This window comes from Thamnophis sirtalis, unplaced genomic scaffold, assembly GCF_051295495.1.
Source record: "Thamnophis sirtalis isolate CommonGarterSnake01/CBP01778 unplaced genomic scaffold, rThaSir2_p1.2 scaffold_16, whole genome shotgun sequence".
Lineage (NCBI taxonomy): Eukaryota > Metazoa > Chordata > Lepidosauria > Squamata > Natricidae > Thamnophis > Thamnophis sirtalis.
The window spans coordinates 1,157,287-1,171,560 of NW_028261396.1; the positions used below are offsets into that span (position 1 = coordinate 1,157,287).

The 14,274-nt window shown below is 38.0% G+C and overlaps 1 protein-coding gene across 1 annotated transcript in view; it reads right to left on the reverse strand.

The window, feature by feature from the left end:
• GREB1 (growth regulating estrogen receptor binding 1) overlaps positions 1 to 14,274 on the reverse strand; it is an 89,290-nt gene that overhangs the window by 49,552 nt on the left and 25,464 nt on the right. The window contains exons 4-5 of the mRNA XM_087702786.1: positions 9,552 to 9,734; positions 8,873 to 9,016 (exon numbers count right to left, since the gene is read on the reverse strand). Coding sequence (XP_087558912.1) covers positions 8,873 to 9,016; positions 9,552 to 9,734 — 327 coding nt within the window. The remainder of the gene's footprint in view (positions 1 to 8,872; positions 9,017 to 9,551; positions 9,735 to 14,274) is intronic.

Here is a 14,274-nt window from a genome sequence, read left to right on the forward strand (position 1 = left end):
TCTCACTGTGGCCAATTTGCTGTGGTCAACTCGCCAGAAGATTCACTTAGCTGTGGGACACGCAAGCCAGCTCTTCAGGGAAGGAATAGTTTATTTGCACAGGTTCATAGCAAAGAATAAATGGCCTGAACATTGAATGGAATTCAGGAACGTCCTTATATAGTTTATCACTTTCAGCTAAAGCCATCTGTTAGTTTTGGAAACACCCCTCAAGGTTTGCCCTTGAGTTACAGTGAGTTACAGGAAGTATACATGGGTCAGCTAACGGAGCAGCGTAGCTCTTATTTTGAGGAACTGACAATGTGTCTACTAAACAGATTTACAGCCAAGCCAGCAAATGGGCTGAAATAGATGCATCGTTTCAGCATATTTCATGTGCAGACTTCCTTCTGCCCGTGTCTAACCGCACCATGTTCTAAAAGCAAATCTTGCGATTTCTATATGAACAGTGAAAGCTTAATATCATGAAATCCTAGTTTGGTTCAGGCTTGAGGCCTACTTTGGTTCGGCCTGCCACCTCATAGCTTCTTTTATTTTTGTTGACCACATTTTTGTCAAAATTACTTTATCTCTTGTATCAAAGGAAATCCTACTAGCTTTTGTAATGCTTTCATGAATAATAAAAGCAACTGGTCCCAGAAAAAAAACAGAAGCATCGTGGCGGGAACAGCTGGGAAAATAGCGAGCTCCGAGGGCCCTCAAGAAAAACCCAGCCGGCGAACCATCATTGGGAGGCCTTCAGGCCAGAACCGTCCTGAAGGGGCAGTGAAGAAGGAGAGGCATTTCGAATGACTGTGAGGAGTAAGGCAAGCTCCTCAGCAGGTCCAAAATAAAGCTCTCCAGTCTGGAGGTGAGTGTGGCGGCCATCTTTTTTTTTAATAATTTTTTTTTATTTTTTGTTACATAGACAACATATACACACAACAATAGGAAAAAAACAAAAAAGAAAAAAGAAAAGAAAAACACACACACACACACACACAAAAAAACAAGGCCCATCATCACATACAGTACGTCGTTTGGTTACAGGTGTTTTAACATTTATCATTCTTATACATTTATTGTTTCATTTAATAGATTATAATTTAGTATCGTTTCTTATTCCCCTACCTGTGGCAATCCATCCCAACTACATTTCCCCACACACAAACACACTGTATCTCTCTGTTATATATTTAATAGACACAACAATAAAATAAAAATAAAATAAAATAAAATAAAAAGTGTGGCGGCCATCTTCAATGATCGCTCTGGAGCTGGGGCATCTGGATCATGTTTAGAGCAGGAGCGGTGATCGGGCGGAATGTTTGGACCGGGAGAAAGGCTGGCCGACCCAAGGGTAAAGAAAACTTTAAATTTGGAGCTTTAAAAAAAATGTCCGGTAATTTAAAACGGCGGCTAACTGTCACTTGGAAGTTGAAAGGAGGGAAAAGAAAGGGAGGGGCAATGGGGACTGCCCAAGAAAATTGTGGCTAATATAATTGGAACTGGAACATTTTTTTAAAAAGGAAAAAACACAGAGAAAACAGAAAAAGCTTTACTGATTGGATTTGGAACTTTTGGCTCTTGAAAACTTTGACAATTTATTGATTTGACTCTCTGTGGGATTGTAAAAGCTATCTACTAGAAGAAAGAAGGTACTATGACATCTGGAAACAAAGTACAGCGGACAAACTCGAAGTGGAAGATTTTCTAAGGCGTGTACGGCCATTTGCTGTTATTTGACTTTATTTTGCTATGGCTGAGAAAGAAAGCTAAAAATCTTGGAATGAATTGCTTTATTTTGCAACTGGAATTGGATATTACAGCTGAAAAAAAATGGAACTAAGAGAGAGACCTAATTAAGTGTGGTAAAATATAATATTTAAACACTTGTTGAACATGGAGTGTGGGATATAGGAAGAGCTACTTGAAATGTTAAAAGATGCACGTATTAGGAATATAATCTAATGGTTTGGTTGGCAATATATAAATCATGTAACAATGCTGTACCTGTTTCTTTAAATCATGCTGTAAATGTGATTGGTTGCTGTTTCCTCAATCGGCCATAAGATGGAGCCAAAATCACTGTTAGATGCTCATCTGATCTGAGTGTTTGGAAGCTGGCTGTTAGAAGCGCCATGTGGTGATCAGCGTGAGCTATTGTAAGTTTTGCAACTGCTAGCAAACGTTGTGTACTGGACTGTTTGTATGATTATGGACTATGTTATTTGGATTATCCCTTAACTGAAAGACATTGATGACTGACTGTCTTATCCGTGTATGACTTGGACTGTTTGATGGACTCTGATACCTCTATTTCCACCAAAGTAAAAGCCTATTTAAACTGCAGTGTCTCTGCATGCTGGTTTGTGTGTTCTCCAACAACACTCTCACAACGCTTCTCTGAACGCACTTGCTCTCCCAGCGGGGAGCTTACCTAACAGCACGTACAACAGGAAAGGATATTAAAGAACCAGAAAAATCATTGAAAAATATAGAACAGGGAAGAAGGAGAGAAGCTGACAAAGAGAAACACATGAGAGGCAAGAGGTTAATATGGGTAAGAAAAAAAGCTGAAAATACAAACCAGTTAGATAAATTTATTGAGATTTACAGAGATACAAAAAGAGCAGAGAGGGAAAAAGGAAAATGCTATCCAAAAAAAAAAGAACAATTCAAAAATAAAGAGAGAAATAGTGGGAAGCAAAAAAGAGAAATCCTAGGGAGGGTTACTCAAATAATTCAAAGAAGAATGATAGGGAAAATTCTGAAGAAAAGATATAATATATATAAAAGGAAAAAAGGGGGGGTGGAATTAAGAGTAGGGGATAGAAGGACAATCAGAAAATTGATGAAAAATGGAACATCAAAGAGAGCAAGAGATGAGTTAAGAGAAAATGGCTAGGAAAGGAGGAAGAGAAAGAGGAGATGTATTAGTAGAAAATGAAATATGCTAATACTGCTTATGATATACAATTAAAAAAATAACATTGTTAATTGTGGATAACCAATTAAGTAAAATGCTTTTTATAGTGAAACTGAATGAGACGATATATGCTACCTATAGAAATTAGAATAACAAATGAAAAATGAAATAATAAACTTGGGTTTTTTTTTTCTGAAAGGGTGAAAAATGATATTGCCTATGTGTTAAGAAAAATCTAAATTTAAGGTGGAAACATGGGAAGAAAGTAATGGCCTGCAATTGGAATGGTAATGTAATGCAAAACAAATTATGTATAAGAGAGAATATAAAAAAAGGGGGGGGGGAACCAGGCAACACTTTGTAAAAATTTGTAACAGAAAATAAAAAAAAATATTGGGGGAAAAAAAGGAACCGATTCCTCATTGAATTGTCCTGTGGTGAGTTGAGTTGAGTTGAGTTGAGTTGGCCATGGTAAGTTGGCTGCGGTGAACTGGCTGTGGTGAGTTGTCATAGACCCCATCAAGTTATACAGCTGAATGGATGGAACATGTGTTCAACATACCTTTTAAAATATGCAATGGTACATTTGTACTCAATTCACTAGAGTTGTATCTGTTAAACAGATATTCAGAATTCCAGATTATAAACTAGGGACATCTAAGAAATGTGAGCTGGCTGAGGAAGACAGTATTATATATCCATATAGCTAATGAACTTGAGTACATAACTAAGCCTTCAACATAATGTATGGCACTTCCACCTTTATGTTTTAGAACTTTTAGCAATGTTTATTGTTTCAGCCAACTCAGAAAAGTAGCAAAAGATAAGATCTTCCTTCTTGTTAGCAATAACAATCCGCTAGTTAATAATATTTTTTTTTATTAAACCTGTATGCCAGCTGACTCTCCACAACTCTGGGAGGCTCACAACAATCAAAGAAATTACAATAAAACTGAGAAAAAGATTTTTAAAATGGCCACAACCACAGATGGGGAATTATTTTATTTTGTAAGAGTAAGTGTTAGTTTGGTTAATTTTAGCCATCTTTAATATCTAACTTCAGGGTTTTTTTTTCCATTATAATTACTTGCCATATTCCCTTTTAGGGAAAAAATATTATACAAATCACAGATGTGAGAAACAGTCAGCCACAGAATTAAAAATGTGAAATAAGAGAAAGGGAAGAGAAATGTAGCTAAATCTATACTGCACTATTCATCGTACCTGACTATATTTTTATATTTCTCTAGCTTCAGAAAGTATTCTAGTTTCCATCAGTTTGATACATGGTTCAAATATTGTCTCTTGTTCCTTAATTTTCTCATATCTCTCTTTTATGAAGGATGATTCAGTAATTTTTTCTCAGATTTTCCTTCTCAGCCCTTTCATCCTTCCTCCATATTTATTTTCTTTTCCCATCTTCATACATTCTATCACTTAATGTGTTTCTTCCATGTTAATGATTCACTTTTGAATTCAATCCAAGCTTCACTCCTTATCCTTTGTTTTTGTTTTAAAACACATCTTAATAACCCATTCATGCTGCATTTAACTTATTTTTTTGTTTACTCAGATTCAGATTCATGCTCCTTCCAGCATTACACAATTTTATTTCACTGAAAACCATTAGGTTTCTCAGACAACGCATGCAGCATTTGCCTGCAAAGGTACATAAACATTCATTTACCCAGTCAATAAAATTTTTAACAACACCACTTTTTATTAGTAAATACATTAAACAACCAAGAGCACATCCTACGTTCATTGCTCATTCTCTGTCCAATGTTAATCATTCACTAAGCAACCAATTTATTCTCACAGATGTTTCCACTTCTGTTCTATGCTGTTTTTATTGCCTTTAGTACTGAACATTAATTTCACAGTGAAGCAGATTATTTCGTATTTTAACATCATACGCTTTTTATAAATAAACAAGTGTTCCATGCGCTTTCCCACATTTGTAAATTTCTCAAAAAGAAAAAACCCTGCTAAACAGGAAACGTGTTATTTTACTTAATTCACTCTGTAAACTTAACACAATCGGTATAATGAAGTCTAAATATCATATTTTAGTGAATGGGTTAACGAAAAGCACAATCAAAGTTTGGCTTGCACTTCTATCCAATACTTGGTCAGAGGGTCACTGAATTTTATGAGGCTTACTTCTGAATGAACAAGGATTAATTTGGCTCCCTAAGAAAGCACCTTCTACTAAGGCAGGAGACTTTTCTGAAGACTGGGTAAATACTTAAAATGTTATTTTAAGAATAAGCTATCTAGAAAAGGCCCCATCAACCAGAATGAATGCAGCGGAAACGCATACAGTGTTTTCACCATAATTATTCCCATTGTTAGGCCAGTAACCAAGTGGCCTTTATCAACCAGTGCCATGTAAATTTGATAACACCTTTTCTAACCCGGCAACCTGGAATTGTCATTTCCAGAATTCTTAGCTACCCTGTTTCCTTGAAAATAAGACCTCACGGGATAATAAGCCCAATCGGGCTTCAGAGCGCATGCGTTAAACTAAGCTCTCCCTGAAAATATTGCAACACAGCAGCAGCCATGAGGTGACCACTCTTCATTCCTCCCTCTTCTTTCCCTCTACTCCTCACTTCGGTGTATTTTTACTATTCATTGGTCTATTCGTTTTGTAATTTACACTAAAATTATAAGGAAAAAAAATTTTTAGGGAAAAGAAAAAAAAGAAAGAAAAAGAAAAAAAGCAACAGTATCCAAGTGCATTCATTGTTTTAAAAATTGAATCTATATTTCCACCCTCCCCCCCTCCCCCCCATGAACCCCCCTCCCAGACCCCCTTCTGACTTCCCAGATCCCATTCCCGACATCGTTCCTTATCAAGCAAAGTCTGGAGTATATTGAAACCAGATAGATTAAAAGTTAAAAAATAATAAAAAATAAAAAATAAAGGAAAAGGTTTATGTGTCTCAAAGTGGCTGCTATTCTATGGGCAGGCCAGGTTGGTGCAAGGCAGCTTTGCCAGATTTGGTGTGTTTCACCCTCATTGAATTTTATATCGTATAAAATCATATAATTTTAATTTTTTTTAGATTATTAACATAATGAGTAAGAAAAGAGGATGCAAATTCAACGATGATCTAAGAAGTGAATTTCCTTTTCTTAAAAAAACCAAAAGCGATCACATAGTAAGATGTGAGAAATGTAATGGTGAATTTTCTATTTCGCACGGTGGGAGGCATGATATTACAAAGCACTTGGAGACGCAGAAACATAAAAGATATGTAGATGCTGCTGCATCTTCCTCCAGAATGCAGGAATATTTTCATAAACCAACGTATGCAGACGAAGACAATAAATTAGCATTAGCAGAAGGACTTATGTCTTTTCATACTATTAATCACAATCATTCCTTCAGATCTATGGACTGTACATCACAAGTTGTCAAAAAGTTATTCAACAAAAAATTTACCTGTGCTAGAACAAAATCCGAGGCAATTGTGCGTAATGTGCTTTCCCCATATGCATTTTCAGAATTAAACAAAAATCTAGAGAAAATTAATTTTGTATCCATATACTCTGATGCATCTAATCATAAGGATATCAAATTATTTCCAACCCTTATTAGATTTTTTGATTCGGAAACTGGAATACAAATTAGAATGTTAGATTTTGTTTCTTTGCCTGGCGAAACTTCGGAAATAATTTTCAGTTCCATTGTTAATATTTTGGAACAAAACAATTTAAAACACAAAATAATTGCATATTGTGGAGACAATATGAATGCAAATTTTGGAGGAAAAGCGAGAAGGGGTATAAATAATATTTTTTATAAATTAAACAAAAAACTTAATCAAAACATTATTGGTGTTGGTTGTGCAGCGCACACAATACATAATGCCATTCAAACAGCTGCTGACTTGTTGCCCATAGATGTGGAAAATATTATTGTTAAAATATATTGTTATTTTTATATATACACTGTGCGTGTTGAAATTCTTAAAGAATTTTGTGAAAATGCGGAAGTCGAATATTGCAAAATGCTTGGATACAGTAAAACGCGCTGGTTAGCTCTTTTGCCAGCTGTCGAAAGAATTTTGAAACTATACGATCCTTTGAAGTCCTACTTTCTATCACAGGATAAATGTCCTAGAATTTTAAAAGAGTTTTTTGAAAAAGAATCTTCAAAAATTTGGCTAGAATTTGTACACAATCAAGCAGCTCTTTTTCAAAATAGTATAAAACTTATTGAAGGTGACAAAATTTCGGTAATCGAAGTAGCAAATGAACTTAATAATTTAAAATTTCAGTGTCAAGAGCGGTTAGAAAATATTTTTATTCCCATAACTATCTGTAATATTATAAGGCAGCTAGAAGAAGAAGGTGCAATAAATCGTGCAGACATCATAAATCATATTAAAAACTTCTATAGTAACTGCGTAGATTATTTAGAAGAGTGGACGGTACATTATAACGATATTGAACATTTTAATTGGGTTGCATTAAAAAAAGAACTTGATTGGCATGATGTGCAAAAATCATTCGAGCATATTAATCAAAATTTCCCAAATAGTGATATTTGTGAAACTAATCTTTTTACTGAGGTATCATATTTAAAAAAATATATGAATAAGGAAAAGGTTGAATCTTGGGCATCAGCAAAAATGACAATAGAAAACAAATGGCTAGAAATATTTCATCATTTTCAAACAAACCATATTTCATACAATAATGTATTAAAAATTGTGGAATACGCTCTGTCCTTACCAGGAACTAATGCTGCGACTGAACGTGTTTTTTCTACGGTAAATCAAGTGTGGACATCAGAAAAATCACAATTAAGTGTTGAGACTTTGAAAGCCATTTTATGTGTCAAATATAATTTAACAAATTCGTGTGAAAAATTTCATGACCTTTTAAACAATGACAGCAATCTACTAAAAAAAATGCACTCAAGTGAGAAATATGCCAAAGAGTAAAATTATTCTGTACATAATTTTTGTCAATATATTTAATAAATATAAATGTAAATAAACGTATTATATTTGTACTGTACATAATTTTTGTCAATATATTTAATAAATATAAATGTAAATAAACGTATTATATTTGTAAATTGTAGTTATGTTGAAATAAAAAAATTTTTACAATACTATTTTTGTGATGTATGAAAATTTTTGTTGTTCCGTATAAAATTTTTAATCAAGCCCCCCCCCCCCCCCGCTGGTTAAAGGTGTCCCTCTTTTCCAATCTGAAAATCTGGTCACCTTAACCTAGAACTAAGTTAACTCAACTCTCTAACTTTGTCCATATTGTAAGACCAAAGAGAGCAACGATTGCTTTCCAACTGTCAAAGAATTATTGAAAGTGAAACTATATTTCACATTTCAAAGAAACCATTGCATATCAGGCTATTCTTGGCAGTCAGTACTATCTGAAGCAGAAATCCGAATTAGGCATCCGTGGTGCATCACAGGTGTTTGACCCTCTTAACCAGTGGTTCCCAAACTTGGCAACTTTAAGACTTGTGGATTTCAACTCCCAGAATTCTGGGAGTTGAAGTCCACAAGTCTTAAAGTTGCCAAGTTTGGGAACCACTGCTCTTAACCTCTTGTAGACTATGTTCAGATAACATGTTAAATTAGGTTAAGTTAAAGAACCACCAACTGCATATGCACAGTACACTAGCCTTGGTTAATCTTGATTAGATTTATTTATTCATTTCTGCCCTTGTCTAAACTGCAAACTGAAAATCTAGCCAGTTTGATTGTTTTACGATTTAATAGGTTTTTGCAAAGCTGGCAAAATGGATTAACTCAGGGTCAGATTTATTCAATCAGCAATGTATTGTAATTTAGTGATTTAGTTTCATACCAAATGCTAAAGCCGTGCTATTGTTTCAATCCACCCAAGTTGTCTTGACATATCTAGCAAAGGGATAATCCAGATTGGGACATCTGAGAAAAAAAAAAACTGAATACTTACTTGTTTGATGAATTCCAGCTTGACCGACTGGATGCGCTGCTAGAAATGGTTCGTTCGTGACAGTTGCCGAAGAGCCTGTATTCTCTGCAGGCTGAAGCAACGTATGGGAAGAAGTGTTGGAGGAGGAGTGTCGGTTTCGGAATTCTAAGAAAAACCAAGATGCCCGTTATCCAATGAGAACTGCTCGTTTTGTTTTTTGCAAAGCTTTTCCACGAAAAACTAACTTTACATGTCAACGCAAGCAGACACGCCTACATTGATTGCTTCAAAGGAGGAACTCATGAATCATTTATTCGTTCCCGAGAAATGTCATTCAAATCATTCATTTCGTATAATTTGTCTTCGTATCAATAAAAGATTTTGCCCAATCTTGTCTCCTCTGGGAAGACTGGATGGGAGAAGTATATCGGCTCATACATTGTGCTTTAGCCTTATAATTGAAGGTATACAGGGAGTTTATAGGTGTTTATGCTTTCCCAGCTATCTATTAAGGCCCCTTTTAAAAAGGAAACTTTATACTAGATACTTACACTTTTTAGAAGTGTTTTATTGGGCTTTTAACAAAACGCCAATGGTCTTTGGCATCTTAAGATTTATTTCTAAGGAGTTCTGTGTCATTAACTTCTAAACTTTCCAGAGATATTCCAGAACTTTTAAAAGGACAGCTACATCATCTCACCTGCCCCCTTCCAGCAGATCGCAGAGCCTTTGGTAAGCGTGCCCTGTGCATTCCTGACCAGATAGTACTTTAAGTGTTTCTGTTTCTTGGGCTGAGATGTCAGCTTTAGATTGATATGATTAGAGAACTCAGTAAAGTAGCAGAATCCTTTCTTGCCACAGCCAACGCAATTTCCAGAGAAACCTGACGAAATAAACAGTAACAAAGATGAGGTAAGATAAATCAAATGGTCCATACAATGTGCTTCAGTCTGCGTGGAATGGCCTTAACAAAAGGAACATTAGCTCTCAGCAAAAGAGGAGACATACACAGACACCAGATTTTTCACAATTAAAAAAAAAACCTGTCTTTAATACCGATTTTATTTCTTTCATTTAGATTTTAATGAAAACTCAGGTGGAAACACCCTATCTCTCAGACGGCTAGCCAGGCAATTTGAAATTTGAAATTTAATAAAAATTTGTATGCCGCCCACTCCCTTGGGACTCTGGGCGGCTTACAGACAAGATAAAAAGCATTAAAAAAATTAAAGGTAAAAATACAGTTGTTAAAATCGCATACCATCCATTCTGTCTAAGTGGGGCTGGACATTGATCAACAGCCCCAGGCCTGCCGGAACAGCCAGGTCTTGGTGGCTTTTCAGAAGGCCGGGAGAGTGGTAAGGATCCGGATCTCTACGGGTAGATCGTTCCACAGGGCCGGCGCACCTACAGAGAAGGCCCTCCCCCGGGGGGCCGCCAGCCGGCATTGTCCGGTCGACGGCACCCGGAGGAGGCCCAACCTGTGAGATCTTGTTGGTCGTTGGGAGGTATGTGGCAGGAGGCGGTCTCTCAGGTAGCCAAGTCCTAAACCATGTAGGGCTTTAAAAGTAACAACTAGCACCGTTCGGAGACCAATAGGGAACCAGTGCAGCTCGCGGAGGATGGGTGTAACATGGGTGTATCTAGGTACACCTAGTATCGCTCGCGCGGCTGCATTCTGGACCAACTGTAGTCTTTGAACACTCTTCAGGTGCAGCAATCGATAATGGGAATAAGGCGGGGGGGGAGAAAGAAATTAGTGTCAAAGAACAGGTACAAGTTTGATTACACTTTTTAGATGTTTATGACCTAGATAATTTGAGAATTATCCCTTATTAGACTTTGGCACACAACCAAATTACAGCTGCTCCAGAAAAATAGCAACGTATTTTCTTCCATACTAAGAACAGGCTCTAATGCCACCAGTTTACAAAAATAAAATAAAAAATAATAATCTTGTGGGTTGAGCATTAGACCTGCTTTAGAGAAACTATTAAATAAAACAACTGAAAGAGCTTTTTTTTAATACTTGGATTTGAAATGAACTTATTTGAATTTTTTTACATTCTAAGACATCCAATTGCAGCCAAAAACTAAATATAATTTTCTTGCCAGCTGTACTCTATATGCATCTACTAAACAGAGTTCAGGAGCAATTTAAAATAATTTCCATGATAAAATAGATTCTATGTTTAACTACAGGTGTTTACCGCCTATAATACAAGCTCAGAGATTTTGAAAGCAAGTTTGTACAAGGGGACAGGCTACGAATCAAGCTGAAACTGGCTGGCAGTCAGGTAATGTCACAAAGAACCTAGTTTGTTTGTTTATTAATTAATGAGAACAAATGCAAAAGCCTATAAAATGTTCACCTAAAGCAGTGGTTCTCAATCTTCCCAGCGCCCGTGACCCTTTAATACAGTTCTTCATGTTGTGGTGACCCCCAACCATAAAATTATTCTCGTTGCTATGTAACTGTAATTTTGCTACTATTATGAATCGTAATGTAAATCTCTGATAAGCAGGAATGTATTTTTATTGTTATAAGTTGAAGATAATTAAAGCATAGTGATGAATCACAAAAGCAACCTTAATTAAATATTGTGAAATATTTATTTCTAATTGCAAATAAATGATTTTTTTGTCTTGAAGCGTGGGGTAGCACAGTGGTCGGCAAACTTAAACACTCAAAGAGCAATTTGGATCCGTTTCCCACAGAAAAGAAAACACCAGGAGCCACAAAAGCTCAACCCCGGTGAAGGCATGCACCCTGTAGGAGCTCCTGGGCAAGAACAGTCGCTGAAAAACACCCGCGTGGGAGGCCGGCTGGACTGGCCTGCTGGGAAGCCCGTCAGTCTTCTGGCTCCTCCCCTTCTGCCACACGGGGAACCCGAGCCACTGGCCTCTTGCCAGCCTCTCCGCGGGAGGCTCCTCGGTGACCCTTGTGAAAAGGTCGTTTGACCCCCAAAGGGGTCGCAACCCACAGGTTGAGAACTGCTGACCTAAAAGAATCCTTGAAAAGCAGAACTAAGCGGAATTATGCTACTACATTTCCAAAATTCCTATAAGGGCACAAAGTTTTTTTTTCCCCTCTCAGTTGAATTTTTATTTTGCAAACTGGCATGTGGAATAAAAATGCTTCCAAATAATAGCGCCCCCCATTTCCCATATTTAGGAGAGGCTTTCTAAAGTTATCATACAGTCAAATTGTACTGGCATGACATTTTCAAGCAATTCAGTAAATGTGAATTGTACGTCACGCCCAGTTATACGCAAACATCTGGACCTAGCTTCATCTTGTAAACAAATTGAATAACAAGATTTTCCATGTGCATTGTAGTTAAACCAGAGGTCACCGAAGCCAAACCAACCAGAAGGTGCTTCAATTTATCTCTGTCATATGGTTGAGACCTCGAGATGGCTAGAAATCAATATTTGTAGTCCGAATTGATAAAGGCCTTTCACCTCGAGGTCATCAGTTCAAAACCAGCCCACATGAACCCTGACCAAAGATTGAGGAGTCTGTTAATTTTATTTAGCCAATTCTGGCAGACCACATCTGAGGTGCTATGATTCCTCTTAGTGCTTTGACCTTTCAAGGCAGGGCCAAAGATCCAAATAAGGCTTTTAGTTTTAGATGTATTCCACCTGTGCCCAAGCTCTTTTATTATTTCACTGCCCTGCTGAGTTTTGTGGAAAATATTGGGTTCCTATGATACTGCCAGGCACTACAAGAGAATCTTCCTTTTTGGGACTTATGCTCTTCTGAAGTGAACAGGAAAACAATTTGGTTCAGGTTTAGATTTAAGTTTAGGTTTAGGTTTAAGTTTAAGTTTAGGTTTAAGTTTATTCGATTTATATGCCGCCCTTCTCCGTAGGACTCAGGGCGGCGTACAACATTAAAAGAAACATACAATACAAAAGTTAAGAAGAAATTAAACAGGATATCCCAAACCCAATTAAAATTGACAATGACACATTTTTTTAAAAAGAATTAAAATTAAAATTAACAGTAATCAATAATTTGATTTGTTTTGTTCAGGAAAAGCCAGCTTTTTGGGCGCGTCAGAAGGACCGGAGGTCGGGGATTATACGAAGCTCCGGGGGCAGCTCATTCCAGAGGGAAGGCGCTCCCACAGAGAAGGCTCTCCCCCGGGGGGTCGCTAGCCGACACTGCCTGGCCGCCGGCACCTGAGGAGGCCAACTCTGTGGGATCGCACTGGACGGTGGGAGGCTACCAGTGGCAGTAGGTGGTCTCGCAGGTACCCTGGGCCTAAGACATGGAGCGCTTTAAAGGTCATAATTAGTACCTTGAATTGCACCCGGAAGACAACCGGCAACCAGTGCAGGCCGCCTAAAAGGGGCGCAACATGGGAGTACCTGGGTGCCCCCATGACAACCCGCGCAGCCACATTCTGGACCAATTTGCATCAACATCAAGCCAACTGCCATGGAAATGGGAAGTAAGGAAGCAATGGACATTTGTGAGGGGAAACATGCAGGTGGAATGAGAGTGGAATTGCTGGGAACCGATGGGGAGGCTTGGACTCAGAGAGGTTTAACATCTTCAAGGCCAACTGTACTCAGAACAGCATGCAGGAGGACGGTGCGGAGCACCTGGACCAGAGACATTCCCAAAACATCATCCTGGCTGATGATTGGACTCTATCTGCCTGACTACTGGGGAGTGCTGGCTCTGGGGTAATTTTCAATTTGTCTTTTCCATGCACATTTCCTTCAGACTTTGCTTGACTTTTGCTGCCTTCAGTTCATTCTTAGTAAAAGTACCTTTTCTCTGAACCTATGGAGTCAAGAGTTTTCTTTCCTAGGAATTGAACAGAGGCAGCCCTGGCAACAATAGAAGACTTTACAACTATGATCTTATGATCTAAAAACCAGATAGTTCAAAAACTGGGGAAGTAATTACACAATAACGCGAAGGGTTCACTTCTCCGCATATGTAAACAAACGTAAGTATCGTTTGGAGAACTATTTCAAAATTTGGACTGTATTTATTGGGTTTCTTTTAATAACCATGCAACCCAGCGGTGTGTTCCGGATCCCGTTGCAATTCCACCACGTGAATGTGCGCACACGTGCACAGCGCACACATGCACCCTTACCTCTTGCAACGCCTCTGTGATGCTCCAGCTGCTCGGCGGAGCATCACGCAGGCGTTGTGCGCTCCATGTGCGTAAGCGCCAAAGAACTCAAATACAGGTAAGTAGCTCGGATGGGCGGGCAGGCCCTCCGGAACACCGTACCGGAATGGTACCCGGTACTCCGGGCAGGTACCGGTACGCCTGTACCGGGGCGTACTGTCTGTAACCCAGCACTGCTGCAATCCCTTGCTTCGGGGTAAAGTCAAGGTGACTGACTGGGACTGAGTTTACTGGAAGGATGCCCTTCCTGATGCCTATGTG